General features: G+C 43.0%; 1 protein-coding gene and 1 long non-coding RNA gene across 2 annotated transcripts in view; one reads left to right on the top strand and one right to left on the bottom strand.

Moving 5' to 3' along the window:
* The window catches only part of pcloa (piccolo presynaptic cytomatrix protein a), a 60,531-nt gene that overhangs the window by 18,905 nt on the left and 14,319 nt on the right, over window positions 1–27,307 (bottom strand). The window contains exons 4-11 of the mRNA XM_061070712.1: window positions 16,767–16,967; window positions 10,056–14,118; window positions 8,180–9,714; window positions 4,990–7,054; window positions 3,586–3,633; window positions 2,894–2,976; window positions 2,617–2,692; window positions 1,315–1,440 (exon numbers count right to left, since the gene is read on the bottom strand). Coding sequence (XP_060926695.1) covers window positions 1,315–1,440; window positions 2,617–2,692; window positions 2,894–2,976; window positions 3,586–3,633; window positions 4,990–7,054; window positions 8,180–9,714; window positions 10,056–14,118; window positions 16,767–16,967 — 8,197 coding nt within the window. The remainder of the gene's footprint in view (window positions 1–1,314; window positions 1,441–2,616; window positions 2,693–2,893; window positions 2,977–3,585; window positions 3,634–4,989; window positions 7,055–8,179; window positions 9,715–10,055; window positions 14,119–16,766; window positions 16,968–27,307) is intronic.
* On the top strand, window positions 23,569–25,548 carry LOC133000824 (uncharacterized). The gene is made up of 4 exons (XR_009678227.1): window positions 23,569–23,847; window positions 24,456–24,555; window positions 25,160–25,312; window positions 25,505–25,548. It is a non-coding gene; the product is annotated as an uncharacterized LOC133000824 (long non-coding RNA).

Here is a 27,307-nt window from a genome sequence, read left to right as displayed (position 1 = left end):
CCGGCAGGACTTACACAGATTGAAACAGCTCATCAGGAGGGTCCTATGTTTGCGGGGACCCCCTCTCGCTGCATGTGTGAGTGACAGGGAAGGTGTGCTGGAGTTTCACTTTGATTTTTATTCATCAAAATTGGTCCCATTGTGAGTCCGGACTTTCAGCAACAAACACACACACACACTGGTTCTGTGTCAAGCGTCCTCGCCGGTTGGATCTGACAACGTTTCCTCCTTATTCACGCCGTGGCGAGGGAGACGCTGTGTTCCCACTGACTGTTGATGACAGGGTTATGGGTGTAATCGTGGTCGAGTTGTCCTTGTGGCGAACAACACCACAGATGCATCCTGACTCTTGGACTCCGAGCAGTCTTCATCTGCTTCAACCACAGACTTCTTACTGGGCTCAGGGCCGAGCCACGATGGATCAGACAGTGGGATCTTCATATCACTAACATGGAGCTCTAGTGGTGTAAGGCTCTTGATATGTGATGATGTATGATGCAATATAATAAGAACTCGAGTTACACCTATATAATTTGACTGTCATACACAATCAATTTTTTTCAGTTTCCTGTTTGTTTTATCTTTGCAGTTTTTCACTGGAACTATCTCAGAATGTCCCGATGAAGAAGAGCACAGACAAACAGAAGGAGGAGGAGAGAAGCTAGCGACACGAAAGGAGAGAACAACAAAACAGGAAATGGAAGAAGACACAGAACGTGAGGGAAGAATTGCCCCCCCGCTCAAACACGAACACATCCACAGAGCTCAGCCGTATATATTTGTCCCTCCCTATATCTCGCCATCCATAGATCAACCAGAGTGGCAGTTTCAAAAAACCAACAGCTTCACCAATTGTCCGACACCTACAACGCAGAGACTAAGGGACTGGGAGTAGACCGATGGAGCCGGGAGGTCGAGAGGGTTAACTGCCCCCCCAATTCCCTCGTGTGAAATCAATAAGGCCTCGTAAAATGGGCTCCTGTAAATACACTACCGCAGCAATTCATCCTCATGTGGTGTCAGTGAGAGGAGCGTCAGGGTGAGACCACAGGTCATATATCTGCTGGTTAGTGCGTTAAATTCACATCGGGACTCGGTGACATATCTGACTGTGGCTGTAGTAGGTTCCACCCACATGACACTTACTGTAGGTGGTTTATCTGATGACATTTTAGAGGAAAAATAGCCAAAAACACATTATTAATGACAGGAAAAGACACATTTCGTGGGTCACAATCATTGGACAGCATCCTGAAAAGTTTATTTTATACAGGAGGTGATAAAAGCAATGTTTAGTTTGATTAAGGGTCATACCTTCGAGAATCTTTCCCGTTTGTTCCGCAGCTCCACCAGGTAGGACTTTGGCAACGTAGGCACCAATGTCTCCATTACTGCCGGGGACCTCTTTCCCTCCGACCACGCGGATACCCAGACCATTTCCTGTTCACGTTCAAAAACAATAACTGGTGAGAGCCAAACATTGGCATCGAACATCTTCTTCTTCTTTTGGATGTAGACGCACGTAAACTCAGGAAAGTGAACTCTCTACAAAGCCAACACGCTGAAGCACATTTAGGTAAAACTGAATTAGACTTTGGGGAATCAGCTTTTCCATTTGAATTTTTATTGTGGTATGTCAATGGGAAATCACCAGGATGCAAAATGTTATGTTCTAATTTGTAAATTGACATCTTACATTTATTCTACAATAGGGATTGTAAATATTCATAATAAATTGACAAGAAAAGTGAAGAAAGAACACATTTATATCTCATTTTCAACACTGGTTTATTTAAGCCTTGTGTAGGTTCAATTAATCAGTGTAAATATGTATAATGTGTGGATGGTGCATGTGTCAAGAGATACACACCAACTTGTGTGCTGCCTATCCACAAAATATACAAGGATCTATTATATTCCTCCACAGGTCACACATAGAGAAAGGCCTTCACCTACACAGAATCATTTTTCAGCGCAAAACACTCAAACATGTTTACTGCAGCGAGAGAACAAAAGGACTGAGGCGAAAAATGACTCAGCACCGGGGCCCTCGTGAACAACATGCCTCCTTTGTGGGCTGTTTGTTAATTGCATAAGATAATCCTGAGTGTGAAGGATACGCCATTTTGAGCACGGCAATGACTGATGAGCGTGGAGAGCAGCCAAATCAAAGGGGAGGCCAGGAAATGAAATGTCTGCCTGCTTCGAGCCTGCAGGAATGGTGTGATGGAACCGTAATGGCAGCAGAAGAGACTCGCCAGTTTGTCGAGGTTTGGCCTGAATATCGAGTAAATAAAAACGCATGAAGCACACCAGTCATGCTCGATAAACCCAGTGACGACGCGTTATGATCCATAATAATGTGCCCATTCTATTGACTTCAACCTTTTTTTGAATCATTTCGAAAATCCATTCCATCATCGTTAAAATCCAATTAAAGGAAAGAGAATATCCGTGCTGTAAGCGGTGCATGGCGGATGCAGTTGTTAAGCAATGAAATCTAAATCGTGCATCACAGTCAACAGCGCATTAGCTTTTAGAGTGCATTCAACTACTGCAGTACACACTGGCATGCGGATGGAACCGAATGAAATGTCGTAAGCTGTGGTACTTTACCTGAGACACTGCGGTCTTTGGGATCCCTCTGCAGTTTGACCCTGAGGTGAGGGAAGGGGTAGTATGGGGCTTTTCCCTGTGGTCCACACACAATGGTGAGATTTTTGTACAAGGTAAATGGGAGATAAGTAATAGGTATTTTAATTAAACTGGGTACAAACCACATTCTGACAGCCAAGGTGCATGCATTTTATTTCTGCTCGGACGTGGTATACGGTAAATTGTGAGAACTTTTATACAACGTGTGTTTGTGTGTTTTTTTTCTTCCGTGTTTCACCTGTCTCTTGTCTTGTACGTTGTCCAAACGCCCATCTCTCGGGTTGTCAAACCAGTCTGTCTCCTCTCGTCTAAGGTGGTAGGCTTCAGGGATAAAAAAAAGCGCTACTTTAGAGCCAATCCGACAACCGGTGCTTTTTCACCCAACTGGGGAGGATGACCTCTGATTCAAAGGTGATTAAATTATTAAATTAAAAAGGTGATTAGCAAAAATGTATATTCGTGGAAAGCAAATACTCATTGGAAGCTGAGGTGAAATTATGAGGAAGGGCAAAAAGAAAGCTGATTTATTATTTCACTAGGAAAGATTATGCTGAGAAACACAACATTTTCACAGGTGCTGTAGAATAAGCATAAAAAGTAATGCAGCTTGAACAGTATTTGTAAAATATGTTTGGTAGATGATGTATAACCTATAGAGTAATTTCCTACGACTGTAAATGTTGGGTATGTACATTTGCTCCTATTATTCTCCAGTCTTTAGGAATGTGAATGTATAATGTATAGATTTGCAAAACTGCATTTGCAAACATATAAAAAATTGAAAGTTAATGTGATATTTATTTGCAATTTTACAATTGTCCTTAACCTCCCCAACATGTAGTCATCATTTTATGGAGCATTGCATTTTACTTGTGGTGCAGGTTCACGTGTTAGCTTGTGAATGACTAAAGAACTGAACTAATACTCTACCATTGGTCGCATCGTCTCTGTTCAAAGCCATCAGGGAGTCACTTAGGGCTGGAATCAAGGCAAACGAGTTTACATTGCATGATTATGAGATCCATATGAATTGATCAAAAAGGTGGTTACGCTGCATTAGAGATAAATCACAACTTGGATCTTTAAACTTTGAAAGCAGAATGATGCAGTAAAACAATAAGACCTTCATCAGAATCTGCACTAGCTTAAACTGTCACATTTAAGAAAACTTACTGCAGTAAACTGAGATTTACTTTCATTTTCATTGCTATTTTTTATAACATTTGTACTTGTATTGTTGTTTATTTAAGATTATTATATTTTTACAGTGAAACATACAGGAAATAATGAGCCAATAATGGGTCAAATCAATACAAAGAAACTGCAGATAAAGAATATCAGGCATAAACGTGTTCCATGCAACATAAAATCACTGATGCATCACAAAACAGAACAAGCAAGTATTCACGACAAGACATGCAAGTTGAAGTTTGGAATTTATTGCACACGTGAGGATTTCAAACATGAAAATAATCATGTTCCTTTTACTGGGAGGACAACATGCTTTAAATCATTCTTTTTATTATTTAACTGGAGTAAAGTATTCTTCTTGCCTACAGTTTAGAATCCTAATAAACCACACATGTGATTATGAAATACAACAACAATATCTCACATGACACATCGAAAAATATATAATTGATATATTGTTGGCTATTACATTTGCTGGGTTGAAAATGCAGCTGATAATTAGCTTATAATTAAAATACTTTTAGAAGAACGGGCTCAATTGACTGAATTCTGGACCAGTTGTGTTACTTTTCATGTGGGGAGGCACTTTTTCAGGGTTTCAAAATAAAGATTTCTAGATCTGAAATAAATTCTTTGATCGTGGCTCAAGTCTTGGATTTGAGAAACTTGAAAACAATCTTCTTTGAGACTTGAAACAGTGACAAATTATAGTTTTCTCTGAATTAACTATGGATTACCACAAGCGCTAACCTCCCACATGACGTAGATGTAATGGAAAGTACAATCTTACTTAGAATAGCAGAAAGTCTGGAATATCTTGAACACGAACAGGAAGACAGTACATGCATCCTTTAGGACATAGCGACATATGCAAAGGAACGCATGCACAACAGATCTCAGCGAGAGTGACCAAATGTACCAACACCAGAAAAGGGAAAGACGAAACAGTGCATTCACCAAAGTTTTAGTGAAAACGTGAAAACAGGAAAATGACAAACACATGCAGGCTTTCAATAAATACACAATAACTAAATATTATTCACATTAGTAATACATGCATGCAGGACAAAACATAACTAGACATGCTCAGGGATGAAATATTAAAAAGGAAAAGAATGACAGTGTAATTAGTCTTTTTTTTACCTTCACTATCTGACATGGTGCCCTGAAGGTCATCCAGGAGCACATAACCCCTACCCCTGGTCGGCTCTTCCCTGATATGTTGCTGGGAGTCCTGCAAGGACAGGCAGGAACCATACTGGTCCCTTGAATCAGCTGAAATGGGTGGCAGAGGTCCTGCCGATGCCCGGGCCATACCCATGGGCTGTCCGACAGGGCTCAAGGGACTCTCTTCCTCTGAGTTCTGGGCCACTATGGGCAACCGGCCACGTCCACTTTGCACAATAGGAAGGCTGGTAGGTTTGGTGCGGCCAGAGGGGGTTTGATAGCTTGGTCCATCTCCTGATGATTCTCCGTCCCCTTTGAGTCTCAGAGAAGAGTTAGAAGGGTCCCGTTTGAGAGACAAATCCAGGCCATAGCAAGAGGTGGGCCTGGATGAGGGTCTTGAGCGACTACCACTAGGATAAGCAGAGTCCAAACCTAAGCTCTGGCCCAAATTTAGGGATCCAGCCAAGTTGGCACCCAAGGTTGACCCAAGGTACTTTTGCTGCTCAGCGATATTCTTACGAAGGCCAAAGGTAATCTCGTCCTGCATAAGTCGGCTGGATCGTGGAGACGCACTGGTAGAGCCCAGATAGTTGTTATAGTCTGTTTCTAGACCTCTGCTGTCTGTAACCGAGGAATACTTGGATGAGATTTTAGGATCTACCAGCGGAGTCTTGTGTTTTTGGTACAATATAGATGCTGGGAGTTGTTTAGCGGCCTGCTTCTCTAGAGTAAGACGGCTGATGCTATACTTGTCAGTCTTTGGATAGTGTCTTTGGGAGTAACTAGAGACGGCAGTGCTGGGGGTGTAGTAGTCCTGGGAGAGGCCTGTCAGGCGCTCTAAGCTTTCTGTCCCACCTGTGCTTCTCCTAAACTCCTGCTTGAGCTGCTGCTTCAGGAGTTTCAGTTCATACGGTTCCTCCATCGTATCCTCTTCATCGGGGGTCTTTCCAAATGTATGGAGTCTGGAGGTGGAGCCCAGATAGTCAGTAGACCCCAGATCTGCAGCACTCCTTCGCAGCAGCTTCTCCGCCTTAGCTAGCTCCCTCTCAGCCAGAATATATGATGACGACAGACCTGTAGAGCCCTTAGCTAGTTCTGCAGCATCTTCCAGCAGCATGTAACTCCGAGGTGTATGGTGATCTACATCAGTGTAATAGGAATCAGAGATAGCTGACATGGGGCTACTTGCTATACTTCCGACATCCAAGGCTCTGAGATCAAGATGGTTGCCATATTTGTCATACTTGACTCCTAGATAAGCTGATGATGTGGGATCCGGCTGGCGACTAATGACTTCATATTTAGTTGCTTCCAGCTCTGAGAGCAGCGCTGCTTGTCTTGCAGCTTTCTGCTGCAACAGTAGCATCTGATGGTAACTCTGCTGCTGTGCGCTAGTGAGCGAGGGGACAGAGGAATAGATGGAATGAGACTGGTAGGACTGGGGAGTCTCGTAGAGAGTCTGCTGGTATTGGCTTTGAGAGTATTGATACTGGGAGTATTTCCCATACTCGTGCTTGGTTTGAGGTGGGAGAAACTCATCCAATTCTGACTGAGGAGCTGTCCTGGGACGTTCAAGACCATGAACTTCAATCTCTTCATCCTCACCAGCTCCACGCCCACCTCTAGTCTCACGGATGTTGCTAACCTCACTGTCTGACATGTAGTCTCTGTCTTCAGCAACACTCTGTAAGTAGGCCCTTTCTCTCTTCTCTCTCTCTATCAGCAGTGCATCTTTTCTCCGATTAATACCCATCTCTAAGTACCTCAGCTTGGCATCAATCTCTTTCTCCTCCTCATCTAGCTCTGCTTGTTTTTTCCGGAGCTTGGAGGACTCACGCTCCACCATATTGAGTTCTCGATCGATGTCTTGAAGGATCTTGGCACGTGCCATGTTGGAATTGCGGCACATTCTCCGGCGGGCTGAACCAGTGCTGTATGCTGTCTGGCCACTGGTTGTTGACTCATCCTCCGATGGTGGATTGGGGAGAGTTCTCTTCACCTTCTTTTGAGTGCCTGTTGGTGTGCTACCAGAGCTTTTACCCTGTAGGAAAAACAGAAAGGAAAATTATTGTCTCTGAAAGAATCCCCCAAACAGATGAGTCAGCTGGAAATGCAGCCTCAAGGATTTGAAAAATAGCTCCCAAGAAGGAGAGAAGGTCTCTCTTCCTGGTCTCTGTGTTGTTAAGGACATGAACATGGTGTATGTAAATGTATGATAAGTTATTGGAAAACCCAGTTTATTGATCACCTTGTGAGCATCGAAATAAGAAACGTATACCTGCTCATAAATGTTGTCTAATACTTCTAAAGCCATAGTCTCAAAATAGGCGATTTCTCTATGTCTCTATGGATCTCCGACAGTTCAATATTTTCCTGCAATCTCAGCATATTTTCCATCTTTTTACGTATGTATGAGATTCTCAGCAGTGAATTGGCCAAGCAGAAAAATGACTTCAATAATCCGACGAGGGCCTGGAACAATGTATGGAGTCTAAGGTATGTCAGAATATAATATGTATACACACTATAGACCGTCTATTTCACAGTCATTTTATTCCATCATCAAGTTATTTTTAATTGTTCTTCTGCATTTGAATAATCTAACTGTTGAGGAGCAATAAAGAGTCATAGAGCAGCTACATGGAAGGATCGCCACAGTACAAGGAGCAGTGCCTAACGTGCATTCCATACAGAATGATGTGTAAGCTCCTCCATGCAAACATGAGGAGAGCATGCATTTTGCTGTGGGGGCAGGAACCACTGAGCCGTCATGGTACTTCTGCAACATGTGCATGACATAAAAAAAGATGCCACACGATGATTGATGGATGCTTGAGATGGAGCAGCAGTTCTCTGACTGTATCAATCCACATGAATAATATTTAAATACTGTTTAGTCTAGCTTATCTTTGATCTTGTTTGTTTGTTTGCACTGTACTAATATTTATACTTGTGACTGAAAACGCAAACTGTAGCAGAGAGTGGATCACAATATTTTAAATAGCCTAATAAGACACCAATAACATAATATGCCAAAGCAAAGAAACAACTACATTTGGCACTATTACCATTGCATTTTTATAAAAAATGTTTTCCAGTTAAAAGTTAGAAATATCCCACCATAAACAGCTGGAAAGTTAATCAAAGTGATACATTTAGTACTTACAGCATAGCTATCACCAAACTGGGTTCCGGATGTTGTCATTTCGTCTCCTGTTGGACTCATAGGCTTAGGGTCAGACATGGACCTCTGCAAGGGTTTTGGTCCCCTTGGACTCATTGGAGAGGCTTTTGAAGGCTCTCCACCTCTTAGCTTTTGTGGGCTTGTATCACCCAGCGATTTCTCATAGGAAACAAACTCGAGGGACTTGCTAGGGGATATTGCTGGGGATATGGGGGAATAGAGCACTTTTGGAGATTTAGGAGCTTGAAGCGTAGAGGAATCAACTTTGAGGTTAGTAGATTGTCCTATTTCCAACGGTGTTGGTCGGTTCTTTGGCGAGGTCCTTTCAGAGTCAGACAGCTCTATCCTGGTGTCCATTGTGATGTTCCCCTCTGAATCTGTTTGTATAGAAATTTCAGTATGGGCTTGAAGAGACATCTCTGACTGCCCTCCCCTATCACCCCTAGCCGTGCGTGGGCGGCTTTGCCTGCTTCTGGTCTGAGCTTCCCATTCGTCTTGATCCTCATCATCAGTCTGCACGCAACTGTCTACACTCTTTTTAGCACTTCTCTTTTTTCTCCCTGCTGTGTAAGCTTTGCTGACTGCCTCATCCTCTTCATCTGTCTGGCATCCACTATCTGTGATTTTTCTGGCCAGTACTGTGCCATCGGGTCCTAAGACAACTGCCTCCTGCACACCATGCCCTATCTCTCCACCTGGATACATCTGACGAAACTTCTGCTCTTCCAGTTGCACACGCAGTTGCTCTTGAAGACGCTGAATCTGCTCCAGCTGCTGCTGTTGTTGGGCATAGGTTTCTTTTTGCATCATAAGATGAGCCTGTCTTTCGTCTTCTTGTTGTGTCAGGATGTGCTGCTTCATGGCCTGCAGCTCTTCCAGTTCTTTCTGTACCAGGAACTGTTCATGCTCACGGAACCGCTGTATCTCATTTCGCTCCCACTCTAATTCCTCAGCCAGGCGCTGTTGCTTGAGTTTCTCCATCTCTAACCTCTCCCGCTCTACCTGATATTGGCCATCCCCAGGAACCATGGGTGAGGAAAGAGCTTCTAGTGAAGCAGCTATGGCCTCCAGGGATGCATCAGTGTAGGTGTCAAGGGACAAAGAGGCTGTTGCTGTGGGGACAGGATCAGCAGCAGAAGTACCCCCTCTTGTGATCTCCAAATTGAGTGGGGCTTCTCCTTGTTCTTCTGTTGCGGTAATGGAACTAGTGGACAGGAAACTGTGGGAGCGGGTTAGTGGCAAGCTCTGGAGGTTGGACAGGGAAGGCATGGTGTCACTGGTATGCATACCTGACAGGGTGTTATATGTCGTACTAAAGATGGATCCTGGTTGCTTGGTAATGGCATACGTAGATGGGATTGGTGCCGCAACAGAGGAATACACCACCCCATTTGTTGACCTCAACACAGTGCTTGTACCGAAGAGTGTACCAGCAGCACTTGTAACTCTGGCTTGAGAATAGGGTGGAATTGTCATTCCTGCATAAGAGCCTTTCTTGGAGTAGTCAACAGCTTCACCTGTCAAAAGTCAAAAATATCAGTTGAGTCCAATAATGCATACTTATTTAATGTTGAAGTAAGCCATGCCTTATCAAAATTATGAGAAAATGTTGAAAAGGAAAAAAAATCCAATGTTGACAGATGCAATAAGCATATACAAGATGTACAGCAACAGCATGCAGGCACAGGCAAAGTATTATGATGAAAGAACAAAATAAAAAGAAACAAAAAAAGTGTCCATGCTAAAACAAAACAAAAAGCAAAAACCAACAAAAAAGGTTCGCCACGTTAGCCATGAATGAGTCGCAGCAGCTCAAATTGACATTTAAGTGACAGGTCGGCAACGTCGTACCACTGACCTGCATCAGAAATCTTTGTTGAGGTAAGATCTACTGCACCCTCTGTGGTGCCACTGAAATTATAGCTGTTTTTACTCTTATAGATGAACAAGCCAGCTTCTGCTAGGTTAGTGTCTGACATCGAGGGTTTGATTCCACCAAACCCCCTCATTCCATAAGGTGATCGGTCATACTGGTAATGGTCATCACGATATCCAAAACGGTCTTCAGGCAGAGGCGTAGCAGTTTGCTCAGTAGTGCAGCTTCCGGCAAAAGGGAGCTTATATACAACATCGCAGCAAACCACTCTTTTTCCTGCAGTGAGATCCACTGGTTTGCCATCATCGTCTGTGATTACAGCTGTGACCACTTCTGCCGTAGCACCGTCCATTGATACCACAGTGTTGAAAGGTTTGGTTGTGCTCAGATCAACAGCTCCTGCCACTGTGGTTGTACCTGTAGTTAATCCATTGGCAACACTTGAGACAGAAGTTGGTGCAATTGTGACAGGGATGGTCTGGAAAGTCCCTACACTCGATCCAACTGTGAGATTGATAGGGATCTCTGCACCAACCTGAGTGGAGGGCTGATAATCAATTGGTCGATATACAATTTGACAAACAGGCTCAAAGGCTTTATTTTTTGTGAGCTGGAGGGGCACCGATGTTGCTTGAGAGGTATCTACATGGTCAAATTGCTGGATTGTTGCAGCACAGGTCACAATGGTGATACTATCAGTCACAATAGAAACAGTAGATGACTCAGAACTGAGGTTGACCACAGGTGACTGCACTGCACTGTTTTGACGACTAGAATCAGTCACAAAGGACTGACGCCTTGAGTCGGGGCCAGCAGACAGATCCACTCCGTTCATGTCTGATTCTGGATCCCCCTTCATAGTCCTCAGATCTACCACCTCAGATAGTTGTACGGCCTGTCCATTCGTTGCAGGCAATTGGGGCTTGGGTTTCTCCATTGAGATTGGTACACCATTTGCCCTTGGAGCTGGCACTGGTGGTGTTGTCCTTTCATGAACAACAGAGACAGTTGTCCTTTGGACCTCTGTGGTTACCACTTGAGAGATGTGGTTGGGCATAACAACAGGAGACTGAGCTGAGGCAGATATAGCCTCAATTATGTGACAAGAGCTGGATACATGTTTCTCTGAGTCACACATCTCTTGCTTTTCAATCGATTCCATGACTTTTGTGTATGCCAGAGGCACCCTGGTTGTTTGTGGAGGGGTGGGCTGTGGATGCTGCCGTGGAAATGATTGAGGTTGAGGCTGTGGTCGGTGATAATGATGTGAAGGGGACATTGGGCCAGGACTAGACGGAGCTTGAGTTGAGACACTGTCTACTGGAGAGCTGGGCTGAGATGGGAGTGTGATGACCACATATGTGTCATGACGATTGGCATATCTTGGAGAAGAAGGAGACTTTGGTGAGTGTTGGAATGACTTGCTCTCACAAGAGGGGCTCAGATTCAGAGCTACATCAGTAGGACTAGTAGGAAGAACAGTGGGTCTTGGTGGATATGGGGCATGGGCAGGTGAAGAAGGCTGTGAGCCAGGCTTTGGTGCAATTGGTGGTTTAACAATATGTCCTGTTCTGTGACTATCGCCAATCCCAGCAGGAACTGATGGCTTTGGTGGAACGGGAGGGGGAACATGAGGTTTGTACGTTGGTGTAACTGCTTGTCTTGTAGATGGTCCTTGGGTTGTAGTCATATCCACTGTCTCTGGTCGGATCGGAGTTGCTGAAGCCTGAGGTGGAAGTGGAACTGGAGGTTTCCTTGGAAAAACAGTGGGTTTAGGTGGGGTGGGAGGAGGCAGTGGTGGTGCAACAGGTACTTCTGCTTTTTCCTGAGAATTGGCCCTACGCAATATGTTTGGCTTCGGGGGCACAGGCGGGGCAGTTGACACTATACTGGGAATACCTGGTGTGTACTGGGGGACTGTGGGCAAGGGTGAAACACTCGCAATCACAGGGTTTGACATTCTTGGGAGTGCACCTGATAGATCCACAACCTCAGCCTGGGATGCTGCAATTGTGGTGTGAGTTTGCTCCAAAGGTGATGATGGAGGAGACTCCGATATCACAATAAACGTCTCTGTTTCTTTTGCTGAAGTTGTGTCTGATGCTGCAGTTGCGTCCTCTTCTCTTTTGACCATACTCTCGTCATCAGATGACAACTCTCCTGAAGAACACTGTGTCACTCTCAAGTCTGGGATGGGGTGGAGTGCCCGTCTTGATGCAGTGGCTTCCACCTCTGGCTCCTGAGTTGGACTTGTTCCAGGAGTCAGCCCTCTTTTCATTAGCTCCTCATAAGCAGCTTCAGCATCCAACAATGGCTTTCCATCCTTGCCGAATGTTACTGTACTGCTTTTTGAGAGGGTATTCTCAGCCGGTTGCAGCACAATTTCTGGAGTAGTGCTGTTCTGTTTTGGCTGCATTTTTTGATATTCCTGCTCCAGCTGAATGAATTCCTTCCTCTTCTTTACCATGTCTTCATAAACTTCATCTGGCGATCTCAGTATTTTGGGCTGACCGGGAACAATAATCTTCTCTGGATCTTCCCTATCAGCGGATGAATTGTCAATAAGCGACGTGTAGGCATAGTCTTCAATGAGCATGCCTCCATAAAGGGATTCCTTTTCTGGTCGAATCTCACCTTTGTCGATTGTTGGTGACTTAGCCCTCAGCAATATTTCCTCATAAGCCTCATCAGCGGATTTAAGCGTTTTTTTCTGTGGGTTATTTTGATCGTCTGTCGGGGAGTGAAGCGATACTGATATTGGCAGTTGATATGTTTTCTGGACTGCTACGATCTTCGAAGCAAGGATTTCAAACCCTTCAGGATCTGATTCGATACTAGGGGAGAAATCAGAGCAGGATGATCTTCTGATCTCCTCCATTTCAGCTTCTTGCCTCAGTTCTTCAGTTGGCGAGGCATCTTCAATAGGAGACAGGTTGCTCGGTGGTGTCTTCGGACGCTCTCGCCTCCTCTGGCCTCGAATCTCCTCTTTGTCTTTCTTGGATTTTTTCCCTGAGCCCCTCTGTTTTTCTTGCTCCCTGAGAAGCTCTTCTTCTTCCCGTAACTCTTCCTCCTCAGAAGAGTCTTCAATAGTTGGCAGCATTTGTCCAGGTTGTCTGTGTTTGGCTTTCCTGTGTTGTTTACCCTCATCAGAACGGATATGGCTGGGACTGCTACTGTCACTGTCTTCATCCAGTGATGAGAGGGACGTTGGGGATGTCCCAGGAGTGAAGCTGGATGCATGTAGACTTGATGACCCCTCCCCTCTCGACTTATCATCTGGAGAGTCTGTAAGGCATTCCATCTCAGGTTCTTTATCATCATTATTAATGCCCACAGGGCTGCTAGTTGCATTCAGCTCCATACTTTGGAACTTGCGAACTGCAGTACCAATTTGATGCTCTACTTCTTGTAGTTCTGGCCCTTCCTCTTTGTCTATATCAGGTTTATCCAATGAGCCACGGAGTTGCTTTTCTTCATCATCCGGACTTATACTGCTTTTCTTGGTAAGTCGCCTGGCTTTTCCTGATGCGCTCCTTTCTATAGACTCTGTTCTCCTCTGTTCCATTTTTTTCTTTTCATCCTCCCTGATCTTGCGCCGGATCAGGTTTTCCTCATCAGACGGGGAAGCATCTTCATTCTCGCTCATTTCCATGATATGTTTTCGGATAAAGTCCTCATCGTCTCCCGACATTGGACTTTCTTTTCCAAAACTTTCACTGCTGTCGTCCAAGGAATCTGCCCTGATATCCATGGGCACAAGGAGCTTTCTCTTTGCAGTACCTTGGTCATTCTTCTCAGAAAGTTCTCTGTCATCTTCTGAGCTTGGGGAGTCAGGTGAGAGAGGAAGCACCTCTAATTTACGTCTGGCCTTTAGTGTGTCTGTTAGTTTTTCTTCCTCAACCTTTGGTTGCATGTTTGCCTGGGCCTCAAGAATGGGAAGGACAGTATTCTCCAGCTTTGCCATGTCCGATGGGCTGGTGGGGCTTCCCACCTTTGTAGCCACTTCCTTCTCTCCAGGCTCTTTCAAGGCCTCTGCTGTTTTTACCTGTTAGATTGACAAAAAACAGAAATATGATTTATCTTTAGATATTGCAAATAAAGAGAACATTTCAAACAGAAATTTGTGAGCTTTGATACATGAACATGCGATTTAGGTATTTTGATGTATTTTATTTAGTTTGTTAAATACAGAAGAAATAAAGCAAATGATGTAGAAAGATAATTATAAAATCTACCACTACGTGTGCTTCATACTACGGTCACCTCAGCGACTGCATCTTCCTCCCTGGGCTTTCCCTGAGGCAGATCTTTTGCCTCTTTGTTCTCCTCCACATTAGTTTTCTCCTCCTTTGGAAGTTTGTCCTGCTCACTAACTACAGAGGCTGGGGTTTCTGGTTCTTCTAAAGGGACCAAAGCTACCGACAGAGTCGCACCTCCATTTTCCAAACCTGTCTCTGACTCTTCATCCTTTGATATTGAGCTCTCTCTTACATCAGACTGTGCAGAGCCATTTTTGTCACAGACTGTGTCTCCCTCTGATAAAGAAATTCCTTCCTGGATGTTTCCAGCAACAGTTTGTGACTCATCCTCTTTTTTGTCTAGTTTTGCTTCCTTCTCTTTGATTGACAGCTCCCTAGGTTCCTCACACCGTTTCTCATCACCGAGTGTTAGAGTTAACATCTCGCTCGCTACCTCATGTGGATTCTCAGTGATACACTTTGTCTTTTGGGAAACAGCTTCTGTCTCATCCAGAATGTTTTTATCTTTGCATTCTTTATGTCTGATTTGTGTCTCACTATCAACGGCAGCGGACGTTTCTATCTCTGTATTTTGCACTGAATCCTTGACACTGACCCCTTCCTGATCTTTAGACTCAGGAGGATGGAGGACAGACGTAGTCTCAGCTTCCTGCTTCACGACTTCATCAAAGTCTTTGTCTGCTTTTGACATGGTATCTAAAGGTTTCTGCTTTTCCTCTTTCTCTGCTACAATCTCTGCTTTGACCACAGGCTTTGTCATCTCCTCTGATTTCTCTGTCAAAGATTCTGTCTCAAGAAGCCTTTCCTCGGACGCTGATGGTTTATCATTCGTTCCTGATTCTTTTTCTACAGGTATCTCATTTTTGGGCATTTTCTCAGCATCACCCTCTTGCTCTTTTGCTGTTTTTGATACTTCCTCCTCTGTTTCGGGACAAACATTCTCTGTTTTGGTAAGTGAGGGTGCTTGAACCCATTCTGCCTTATTAAGCTCCACCTCTAGAGGTTTCTGGTCATTTGACTTCCCAGCTGTGTCCTGTTTAATTGCCGCCTCTTCAAAAGTTTCCCCTTTGTCAGCATTTACCTCTGGAGCCCTCCCTGCAGCTGCAGCCCTCTCACCTACCTCCTCTTCACAAGCTTTGCCATTAGATGAATTATTCTCAATGTCTACCTTCTCTATAACCCTCTCTTCAACAGTGTATTTTTTAACAACTTCCTCAGCACCGTCCTCTATTTCTTCCTCAGCAGCCTTCTCATGTATTTCATGTTTAACTATTTCCTTTTCAGTAATAACTTTCTCAATAACCTTTTCATCAACAGTGCTTTTGTCATTTGCTTCAACCAGAGCAACAGGGGGGGAATTATCTGTTGGAACAGGCTCCGTTTCTTTATCCACGGGTTTGTTTTCCACTTTGTGAGACTGACCTTTCTCCTCTGAAGTGGAGTCGGGAGGCTTCTCTGACACTGGTGAACTTTCGGACTCTATGCATTTAGCTGGCCCTTGACTTAATTCTATCTGGGTCTCGTCCAGTTTGTGAACCTCAGTGTGGTCTACAGAAGATACTTGTTCTACAGCCTCAACCGGAGAAGGAGGAGCATCTTGTGCGAGTACTGGCTTCTCTGGTTCTGCCTTTACTTCCAAAGTTATATCACTCTTTGAATTAGTTGCTACACTGTCAGGCTCAGGTTTTTTAGTGAGGTCTGTTTTCTCCATGTTAGGAGCTGGGTCTTCTGTCACTGCAGGAGAAGCTTGAGCCTCCTCTAACTGAGGTTTCTTAGTTGGCTTACACAGTTCTGACTCTATTATTTTCTCATCTTTTACATCTGTAGAATCCAGTTTTGAATCAAGGTTAACTTCCTGTGTGACTGCTTCAGGGACCGAGACAGGAATCGGCTTGAGGGAATTTGCAGTCCCTTCTGGAAGCGTCTCTGTAGTTGGCTCCACTTTCTCATTATCTGTCAGGGGAGCTGCAGCCTCTCTCTGAGATATATCTGGCTCTGCTCCTACCTCAGCAGGGACTGATGCCTTGTCTAAACCTGTATTAGTCAATACATGTTCATGTTCTAAAGGGACAGAAAGGTCCTCGCTGGCATTCTGGGAGCCAGTCTGTTGCTGCAGCACTGCTGGGAGATCACTGACAGGTGCACTCTGTGTTTGTTGAACAGAAATAGACGGCTCTGGCTCAGGTTGAGGTAGGTCCTCTGCTATTTTCTCTGTGCTGTCCTGCTGTTGCTCAACTGCCAGGACACTCTCAACTACACTTTCTAAAACTGGAGCTTCTAGTTCAGGATGAGTCACAGGCTCAGACACTGGCTCAGCTGCTTCAGGTTGTTCTTGTTCATTTGATGGAGTTTCCTGAGGGATGATTTCAGGGGGAGGGGCACTAACAGACAGAGAAGCATCATGATCAGGTGTGGGAGCGCTTGCGGGTTCTACCTTGGTCTCAGGAGCTGGTGGGGTTAATTCTGCTGCCACTACAGGTTTGCTATCTACAGCAGCAGGGGTAGGGGTAGAGACGGGAGCAGGAGCAGGAGCAGGTGGCTGCTTCTTTGGGGATGCCATGGATGGAGGCGGCAGGTCTCCCAGCTGGCCTGACATGGCTCTTTGGGTCTGACAGCTGAGGCAAAGCCATTCTTTCTGTAAGACAAAGATATGAACAACTTGTTAGAACATAATACCAATGGTTTGGTCTGTAACATGATTCCTACCAACAAATAAGAAAATAAGTAATGTCATAGATCTTTGATATAGTATATATGAAGTAACTTGCACAAAAAGATCTCAAATAATTAGATATGCTGTTTGAATTTAAAAACACAGTTCTGGGAAAACACAATGTTTGTACGTAGTTGAGACGTCACTGTGACACGGCTCCAGTGTAACTTCTATTTCCAAGGAAGCTTTCACATTTATGGGACTTAAGAGATAGGCCCATGCATAATGCATGCTAATGGGACAGAGGTTTACCAAAGCATGTCGGAAAGGGTTGTGTGGCCTGTGCAGACATTTCATGTAGCAGACTTAACAGAGTATATGAATTTGTGTTTCAATGATTGTATAACGTTGTGTGCATTGGACCACAGGCTTTAAACTTCACAGTATAACTGTGTACATATCCTGAAGCTGGTGTGAGTGAATCACAATTGTTTTTCCCTCAGACTGTGTGCCTGAACATCGTGTTTAGTTTCAGTTCCACCTCTCATCTAATGGTGAAGCCGCCATAGGCCTATTGAAAGAATGTTTTCAGTGCTGATTATACTTTAAGTACAACATTTGACCAATATCACCTTGGGATGCAGTCCTAACCCAAATATTAAATGTTGCTGCTTGTTCTGCTGAATCCCTTCTATCCGGGCTATCTTATTTGTGTTGCACAGTCCCGGGTCACTCACTTAAACACAGGGCTCTAGAGGAACACACCAAGGCTGCGGGCCTTGCTGGAGGCTGTAATTCAAGGGCTGCAGCTATTATTGGAGTTTAATATCCAGCACTTTTTCTTAATGGAAAATTATTGTGATGATAAATAATCAGCATTTGGGGATTTAAGGGGATATACTGTAGCTATAAATGCAAATGAGCACACACACCCTTATCCAACATGGCAAAACCAGAACAGAGACGTTTATTATTGGAACTAAACACAAAGACAAATACTCACATGTGTCACACATCTCTTACACACATTTACCACAGACATGCCTTTGCCTGGCTTAACAGAAGGATTTATACCAAAGTCGGGCTTCTGAGATCACAGGCTGCATGTTCAGCCATGAAACAGACAAACCACCTCTCCCCCTAACTCCTAAGTCCCAGTGAGAGAGAAGAAAGCAGGGAGGCAGGAGGAGGACAGAAGAGGGAGACTGAGAGGATGTTGCAGCAGCACAGTCAGGGTAAATAAGGCATGAGCTGCCCGTGTAGCAGTCCATGCCTAAGAAGTCAGAAGCCTACACGATGACACAGCTGCATCCAGAGCTCTGTCGCATGAACCAAAGGTGTATGTGAAACTGCCTCAGAAGATAAATTAAGTGGTGAATAGAATGACATTAGTAGAGATCATAGCTCCGCCAAGGCTGGTGACCAATCTTGCAGTGTTAAAGAAAGTGAATACAAAATGTGTACATCTGTACCTTTGTCCTGATCTGAACCAAATTTGGTCCCATCCTTCAACCAAGTTTCATGGAAATCTCTTCAATAGTTTTTGTGTATTCTTGCTGACGAACAAACTAATTAACCGACTAACCAACCGACCAATGCAATCAAGGTGCAGCCAATTACATGTAATCCTGCTGACAAACAAACAAACAAACCCACCGACCAAAAAAACTGCCCAACAGGCAGAAAAGATCATTGGCAGAGGTAATAAAAGAGTTAATTTTAAGGTAAGAAGGAAACAGACACTTGGACGAGGACTAACTCCAGATGCCCGTCCTCCTTCCATCTCTAAGGTTCCCTGACGTTAGTGAGTTGCCTTCCCAACGCGACAGAAATCCATTTAATCCTCGGACACAATGATGGACACAGTACAGATGTGATTGCATTTGTGTGTGTGACCCCGCCCACCCATGACTTGAGATGGGAGTTTCTCAGGTTTCTCTCTATCAGTCAAAGCAGAGCGGCACTGAGAGCTGCAGAAATGGCCTTTCGATAGGCAATGCTGAAAGCCACTCAGTCAGACAGTCGGTCAAACTCAGCGAGTCGTCAACGATGTTCTCACCACATCACAACAGACACACTTAAAGCTTTCACTGCGGCCTCAGAAACACTTGGCCACAGCGTTCCTCATGGCTACTTTGCGGACCTAACCCATCCTTTTAAGTAATTTGGAATAACCTCCAGATATGTTAATTTAAATCACTACTGCTCAGTAGCCAAGTCTCCAAAGTATTTCTTACAGAGAGGCAATCACCTTGAAAGGCCATCAAGTCTTTAACTGTACCTGGCTTTATTTAAAGCTACACAGGGAAACTTTGGCAGCTCTGACTTTAACAGAATCCAATACATTTGAGACGTCTAGACAGAGTGAGTCTGTGTTTACCCTTCAAGATTCCCTCGATCAGTTTATACCTCAGACTACAGATTAAAATATGTCCTGTAGCCTGCTTTCTACATCACTGCTGCTAGGGTTTGAATAGAAATATTTTGATCAATGGATCAATACTTTTGTTCACTTATGAGATACAAATTCAAAATATGTGACTGCCGGATTTTTCAGGCAAAATAAGCAACTTGGTCTTTGGGAAATTGTGAGTGAACAGCCATACTTAGAGTTGTGGGTAGTTTTAAAGGTATAGTGGTGCATTAGGCTCAATGCTAAACGTGATAAAATGTTCACAATCCATCGGATTAACAGATCTTTGGTACAAAGGAAGGGAAATGCTCCCAAAGGGAATTTAGTTAACATAGGAATATGGCAATGTGATTGTGGCATTAGTCAGCAGATCAATAGGGACACTAGGCTTTATCATCTGGGAACCATGAATTTCAGTTCAAAATTTCATGACAATTCATCAAATAGTTGTGAGAAAAGGAAACAGATCCAGTGACTTACCAACCAACAGACTACAATTCAACAGCTGACATCCATCAACAGATGAATGGGTACGACAGTTTTATCAGAGAAAATACCTCACCTCCTCATCGGTCACAAATTTCATTAATAGAGTGAAACCACAGAGTCCCACAGGGTGGTTACACTCATCTCATCTGCACTAATGAGAAAGGTGTATTTATATATTGTTTATATATAGCAATCTTTCTTACTGTCACTTTCAAATAAATGTGATAGGCCTACGTGTGTGTGTTCCTCTGTAAACGACACAGTGGATGATTCATAAAGACTCAGGACTCCCCCCCCTCCCCCCACACACACCTTGCAAATAAGTTTTCTTATATTACATGTGCACAGACACCGAAGAGCAAACACACATCAACACCCACAGTTATGAGTTTGTGACGGTGTTGATGACACACTCAGATAAAAGAAGAGAAACAGCTTGGAAGGAAGCGAAAACTCGCTTCGTCTTTCCATCATGTCACCCGTGAACAAACACAAGCTCATACATGAATGAATAATGTCAGACTCCAGTGCCATCGCTCCAAACTTTCCATCCTCTCCCAACCTCCTCCAAGGACACAGAGGGGAGACAAACTGGAAAACCGCAGACAGCAACCAGATATCGAGACAAGAAGGGCTGCAGCCATGTTGGGTTATTGTGTCCAACAGGGAGTTGGAGTGTTGTGAAGGTCGGTGCAGCTCTTTGATTAAGACGAGGGATTCTACGAGGGTTTTATCCGGCTAAAATTAGACAGAGCTTGGCACGAAGAGTGGGCGAGGTAGAGGATCTATAACATGACTATGCATATGGATCAGGACAGATGAAAGGACGGGGCGGGAGAGTTATACAGGGGATGTGAGGACGCGAGAAACAGCATAATAATCGTGTGTGAGTCAGGGTCAGAAAAGAGTTGAGAGTGAACCATTACACTTGAGATAGAGGCCTGATGTAGCGAGGTCGAGGGGGAAGCAGTGGGAAGGAGCTTAACGGTTACCGGAGGTGACTCGACATCAGCTAGTGCCAACAGGTTTGACTTTATCACCTTTTAAATCTGCCAATCCAAAGCCAGGACGTCAGAACAAGCTGTTGTTCATGACGATAACATGTTACACAGCAGATTGAAGATTCAGTTGAGGTCACTGACACATTTCTATGTCGATGAATTACTTGATTACTTAATTGATTGCTTAATGTTATACCTCAAGTAAAAACTGCTTAAATCAATAGAGTTCGGGTGATATTCTCATTTGTTTTCATTCAAAGAAAATCAATACCACTCTCATTGTTATCAGCAAGTACCGCAATCTACCTATTTGCATTCCTGTGCCAACATAACCCTGGGATGAAAACACAACATGGTAATAATTAAACCTTATAGGTGCTGAATTCTCTCTGTTCTCAATCAGCTTTTTTCAGGCAAATATTTAATAGAAAAATATGAAAGTGGCATCAATCAAGACAGAAAATAAGGATATTTCTCCACATCTTGTTTTCAATATGCTAAAATGCATATCTATAATTGTACTGGAAAATATTGAACACCTGGTTATTTTAACAAAGATAACAAGGAGATTATTCTACGCTACATAAAGCTTTGATGATGCGTCTGTGTTCAAGACTCATGGGAAACGTTTTTGATCAAAGCTTTAAAAGAGAAACACGACATTCCATCGTCACACGATATGGAAATTCCATCCTGTTAAAATTTACAGCCAGGGAAATAATATTTAAAGATTGCTGTTGGCTGACAAAGTCCCCAGCAGTGAATGGATCTCATGGATTAGCAACACTGACGTTAATATGGATGGAATTACCATGTTAGTTAAGGAAAATTCAATATATCCTCATTTAGCTCATTATATTAACAATAAAGCTGAGAAGACCAGTGTCCTTTCAGCAGCGCTCAATTCACCTTTCAGCGCTGAAGCTCTTGCAAAATTAAAATATGTCCGTCGCTGCCCTTCTCTCAGCGATGGGTGTTGCTGTGCCACCAACTAAATTATAATGCACTAGACTGCGAGCAGAACATCTCGGCATCAGCTCCTTTGCAGGCCAAAAAAGATCTTATGTCCTAATAAATGTCCCACTGTTATAGATGTTTCCATCTCGGGGGCTTCGATCCGCTGCACAAACGACCACATGTGTCGATGCGATTCTTATTTGAATCATGAAACTGAATGTCATGTGATAGGCGAGGGCCTTCAGGTCGGAGAAGAGGGATTCAACCCATCCCTCCGTTGGCTTTTATCCCAGAATAAGCAGCTGAAATCTGAGCTGTAAAGATGAATAAATCAAACGCTTCTGTTGAAAAAGCCCCTGAGAAAAGTGCTTTTAACCCTCAGCTGCTTGGAAGCCTGCACCAGAGGACGGTGGCTGTGCTGGTCAGATTCCACATGGTTCGTGTAACTGATGAAGCAGAGCGCTGCAGGAAGAAATCCCTCTGAGGAAACCCGGAGAGGTGAAGGCTGAGGAAAAGTTAATTATCCAATTCTCTGCACACTGCTCACTGACAGACGACAAACAAGAGTCTGAGCGTTTCTGTTCTCCCTCGACAAGAACGTTACGGCCCGTGGTGGATTGATGTTCCCCTGGCAGGAGAGTAAATAACTGAGGGAACAAGTGTGCGTATGCATCTGTAAAGTGGATCTGACGCAAAGGAAGAGGTTTGGGACAGGGCCTCTATTTACTCTGAGCCCAGGGATTAAGAAGGGACACTTACTGTCTACATCCATGTTTGTGTATATTTGTCACAATCTGTGCACGAATGGGAAATAGAAGTCTGGGATTTTAAGCTGGTTTTCCCTCTAATGCAGCACTTTTTTGATTTAGTCATTTGACGTATCATGAGTCACACAACAGTCGCTGCAATCCTACCTTTTAAGGCCACACTCAATATTTTCATTATATTAACAATGAAAGAGATGTAATATGAGGCAGTCGCAGCAATGAAAACATGACGACTGCCTCACATCACACGTCAGCTACTGTCAACTGTAGGTGTGTGTCAACTCGTCATCTGCTCATACTTTAGTTTCTTTTCCATTTTTACCAAGACAAAGCTTATCAGTGGGGGGGGGGGGCGGGGGGGACGTCAGGGAAACAGAAAGAGGAGAGAAGAGGTGTGGCTGGGGGGGGGGGGGGGGATTCCCATCCACACCTCCATTCAGTGTAAAGGTTAGGTGTAATGAGCTGTGGGCTCAGGCTAACAACAACATTTGGAAGTTGGCTGCTGTTTCAAGGTGATACTGCGTAAAAAGGCAGTGACACACACACACACACACACACACACACATTGAGGAGTAGGGGGCTGTGTTTCCATTTGTCTGTCAAGTAAATTACATGCTTGCATGCCGCAAAACAAACAATGCTAATTACTGTGGCTGTGCAATAAACAGCTGAGTGTAAATTCGATAGAGAAATAAAAATCGTTGATATGCTTTGCTTGAGCCTTGTAAAGCACTCCCCAAGTCAAACATGTTCTGCATATGTAAATTCAATGCTTTGTGCATGTAGACATTTATTGTATGTTAAATTGAATATAATGTAGGAGGATTTTATGGATATATGACATGGTATGTGCAAACAATATACTATATATGTGAAAAGAAATACCATAAACAGTAGAATGTACAAACTAATGCATACACTCTTAACCCGGATTTTATTTGAACTAAACTTGTTTAGTGGTCATAACTTATAATGTCTAGTTTCGTGAAAACAGTATGTCATTACTTAATCAAATGAGTTGTTTGCACTATTCACCTGAAACACACAACGTTACTAATGATGTTAAGCAGAGCTGACTTAGAATGTTGCTTTTCTGTAAGAAAGGGGAGGGGCCTATTTGAATTTCTGCTCGGTGGCATGTTGGGACATGCCTGCAGGGCCCGGTGTGAGGAGTCTGGCTGCTGCTGCTTCACGAGTGATATTCGACGGTGTCAAAGCCTAAACCAAGTGGAACGGTAAATATAATTTTCAGTAGCTTTCCTGGATATGTTACTACAAAAGAAAAACGGTCCAGTGACCATACAAGCTAAAGTTAACTTGTGTCAATGTGATTTTCTGTCGGCTCATAGATAGCTGCCGACCACAAAGCTTCAGCATTCATTTGAAAACCTTTTTTTTTCTTCTTTTGTATTAAGCAGCGTTTATTAATCCTACACCAAGTGGAATGGCGAGTGTTTAATTGAACAATCTGTGGATATCTCTGGGAACAGTGACCTAAAGGCTTTGTGTTAGTGAGGGGCATTATGATTGCACGTGCTTGTGGCTAACGCTAGCTATTTTCTGTTCATAACCATATCTATTCAAAATGCGTTTATGTTACTGCAACTAAGATGTTAGGCTGACGTTTTTTAATTTTCTCTTTGTTGTGAAAATGCAGTGGAACTGTAAGTACTGTGATTTTATATCTGAGAAAAGGGGTCACCTTTTAAAACATTACAGGTTAAAACATGGGAGCTACACCAGAACTGTAGCATTCCCTTGCTTACACCAATAATGTTTGTGCTAATTGAATTCCATAAATGCTCTTAAGGTATACTTATCTAAGATTCACCCAAATGCACAGGAGGCACACATGTGTGAAACTGCCCAACTGACCTTTCGACTCTGAACCTGCCATAAGCACGATAATGGAACGCTGGCCTGCTCTATTCACAGAAGACCAGGTATGTTCACCCATTATCTTCTCACCACTACGTCGAATGGAGGGGTGGGTGAAGTGTTTGAGTCTACAAAATACTAAAAAGCAACCAAAACCAATACAAGTGAAGTAACTTGTGACCACTTCTTCAGAAGTAATAAAACGGCAGAAAAAACATAACATGCCTCCATTCTGCTTCCATCAGTGGTGTCATCTGAGTGTCACCAAGCCCTGACATTCATATTCGTCTCGAAATGGCATCATTTACACCAAGTTTTTAGCCTAAATGTCCTCTGATATCCTCCTCTGGAGTCTGTTCACCCTAGCACACTCCACACAAGCTCTCACCCTAGGCTGCGCAGTAACATAGCTTCTTCAGGTAGTGGACATTTAGGGCAAAAACTTGGTGTAAATTACGCCGTTTCGAGTTGAATTTGAATGTGACAGTGGGAGTGGGCTTGGCGACACTCAGATGACTCCACACAAGCAGTATGGAGGCATGTTATGTTTTTCTGTTTAATTACATCTGAAGAAGTGGTCACAAGTTACTTCACTTGCATTGTTTTTGTCTGAAAGCTTGTAAAAACTTTAAATGATACATTTTTTTAATGTAACTTTGTATTTTTCAGATCTACATGAAGTACAGTAGGATTGTGGGCAAGAACCTCAAAAAAGAATTCTTTGAGGGCATCGATCGGCACAGTCCTTGTCTCGTTGAAATATTTTGATGTAAGAGAGGGATCATTGGGCAGCAGTTGACTCAGCTATCACAAGAGACCAAGGTTGGTCCATACCCATCCTGTATTTGCATTGTTTTCACAGCTTATGTAATTTTCCAAAAAAGTTGTACTTTATTAATTGTGCAGTACAATCCAAATTGTGCTTGGTTATTTGGGCACTCCCATACAAACCATTAATTTCCTGTCATTGTATCCACAGTATCTAACTCTTGTTGTCCTATTACTCTCCAAAAGACTACAGATCCAACAGATATTCGTACAATGATGCTCAGAGGCCTCAGATGACTTTTTCAAAGCTTGCTTTGTAAGTAACCTCTTTCTTTATCAAAGAGTATATAACATTGTGAATGTGTCATGTTGATCTTTTATCAATTATTTGTTAAAGGGACTCATTATCTACTCACCACTATACCGTAGGGGTGGGTGAAGTATTTGAGCCCAAAAAACTGCTTTTTTTTTGTGACGTGTTTGTTAATTTACTCCTTTAATCATGACCAATTCAGCCCTCCCTCATGTTTCGCAATATCCCATGACTAGGCTACATTGCTAAACGTTACTAATGCTTATTTAATGACAGAGATGTCTTTGTGCTCTTATGTTTGTCTCCTTAAGGACTCAGATGATGATGATTCCTACCAACACATCGACATTAGGATCCTTCTTGTTGAGCTGTCAACAAGAAGATGCTGCATCTCTATTCAGCATCTTTGAAGATAATCATTGAGGAAAAAGTGGTGATGGTTAACATTGAAGACCTGCTGAGGGCTGTTTGTCTTCTATTGGGACTTGCATACGCACTTAACCTCAACTACCCCAAGTCGATGAAGCACAGATTTCAGTTCATTCAACAGGTACTTCTATCGTTGGGCCAGAGTGCGCTAAAACCAAGGTTGCAAACACTGAAAAATGTAATGATCTTAAGTGAAGGTCAATGTGGTTTTAGGTCAGTTAATACAAGATGGTTTAAAAAAGGCCATGCACCCACAAAAACTCCAAATCCACAATTTGCTTTGCCCTTTCTACATGACTGTATCTGTAAAAATAATTCTGTGGGTATATTTCTGACTAGTTTTCTTACGAACACAAATTAATTTGTTAGCACTCGATGTATAACATGTATACATGTATATAAAGTTTTGGTCTCATATGGACAAATCCACAAGCTTGGTGTCTGGCTACACGGGAATAGCACATAACAAAACGTTTTTTGTTTATTTGTATTATGCAAGAATTTATCTAAGTTTAATGAAAGACAGGAATTTCCAGCCATGTGTGTTCCATGGTACAATATGTGTTGTGGTGTATGCTCAGGACTGAATATTGTGTTCACCAGATTTGAAAATTGACACGGTTTATCTGTCCTTCTCCAGTCAGTTTAAGTTTTAGAGGCTTGTAGCCAGTTTATATGTCCAGTTTTTTATACATACATCAGATATTGTTATATGCTGTGTGTTATAATCCCTTTCCAAACTAATTTTTATTTAGTTTATTCAAGCTATTTGAGTGATTGTCATGAGTGGTTTATTTGCCTTAGTTTCTAACAGTACTACTAGCAACAGTGGAAGAGGCCGATTACGTTTTATTTGTGGTTGTTCTAAAAGGTAGACAAAAGTCAAAAATGTCAACACTGAATCAGTGTTTATTACTTTGTATTATGTTAAAACTGATATAAGTAAAAAAAAAGAGAGGGGAAAGGAATTTTCAGCCACTTGTATTGTACGGTGCAAGATATAGAGGCATATGTTTGACTGCATTTTCTACTCAGTTGATTTTATACAATCTCTTAAACAGTGTTAAATTGTTGTTTCCAGTTTAAATTCACTGATGTATGGGTCATAATGTTTACAAGGATTTAGCAGATATTGTTATACAGTACGTCTGTGTTCCTTCACCAAACAAAGTGTTACAGGCAGTTTTTTTTGTGTCTGTTTATACTTGTCTTAAAAGTATTACTGTTATATAACATTTTAAATGTTTTTTCAAGAATAAAATACATTGGAGCATTTATATGTATTGTTTAATGTCTTACTTTTCATT

This window comes from Limanda limanda, chromosome 1, assembly GCF_963576545.1.
Source record: "Limanda limanda chromosome 1, fLimLim1.1, whole genome shotgun sequence".
Lineage (NCBI taxonomy): Eukaryota > Metazoa > Chordata > Actinopteri > Pleuronectiformes > Pleuronectidae > Limanda > Limanda limanda.
This window is presented reverse-complemented; position numbering and strand designations above follow the sequence as displayed.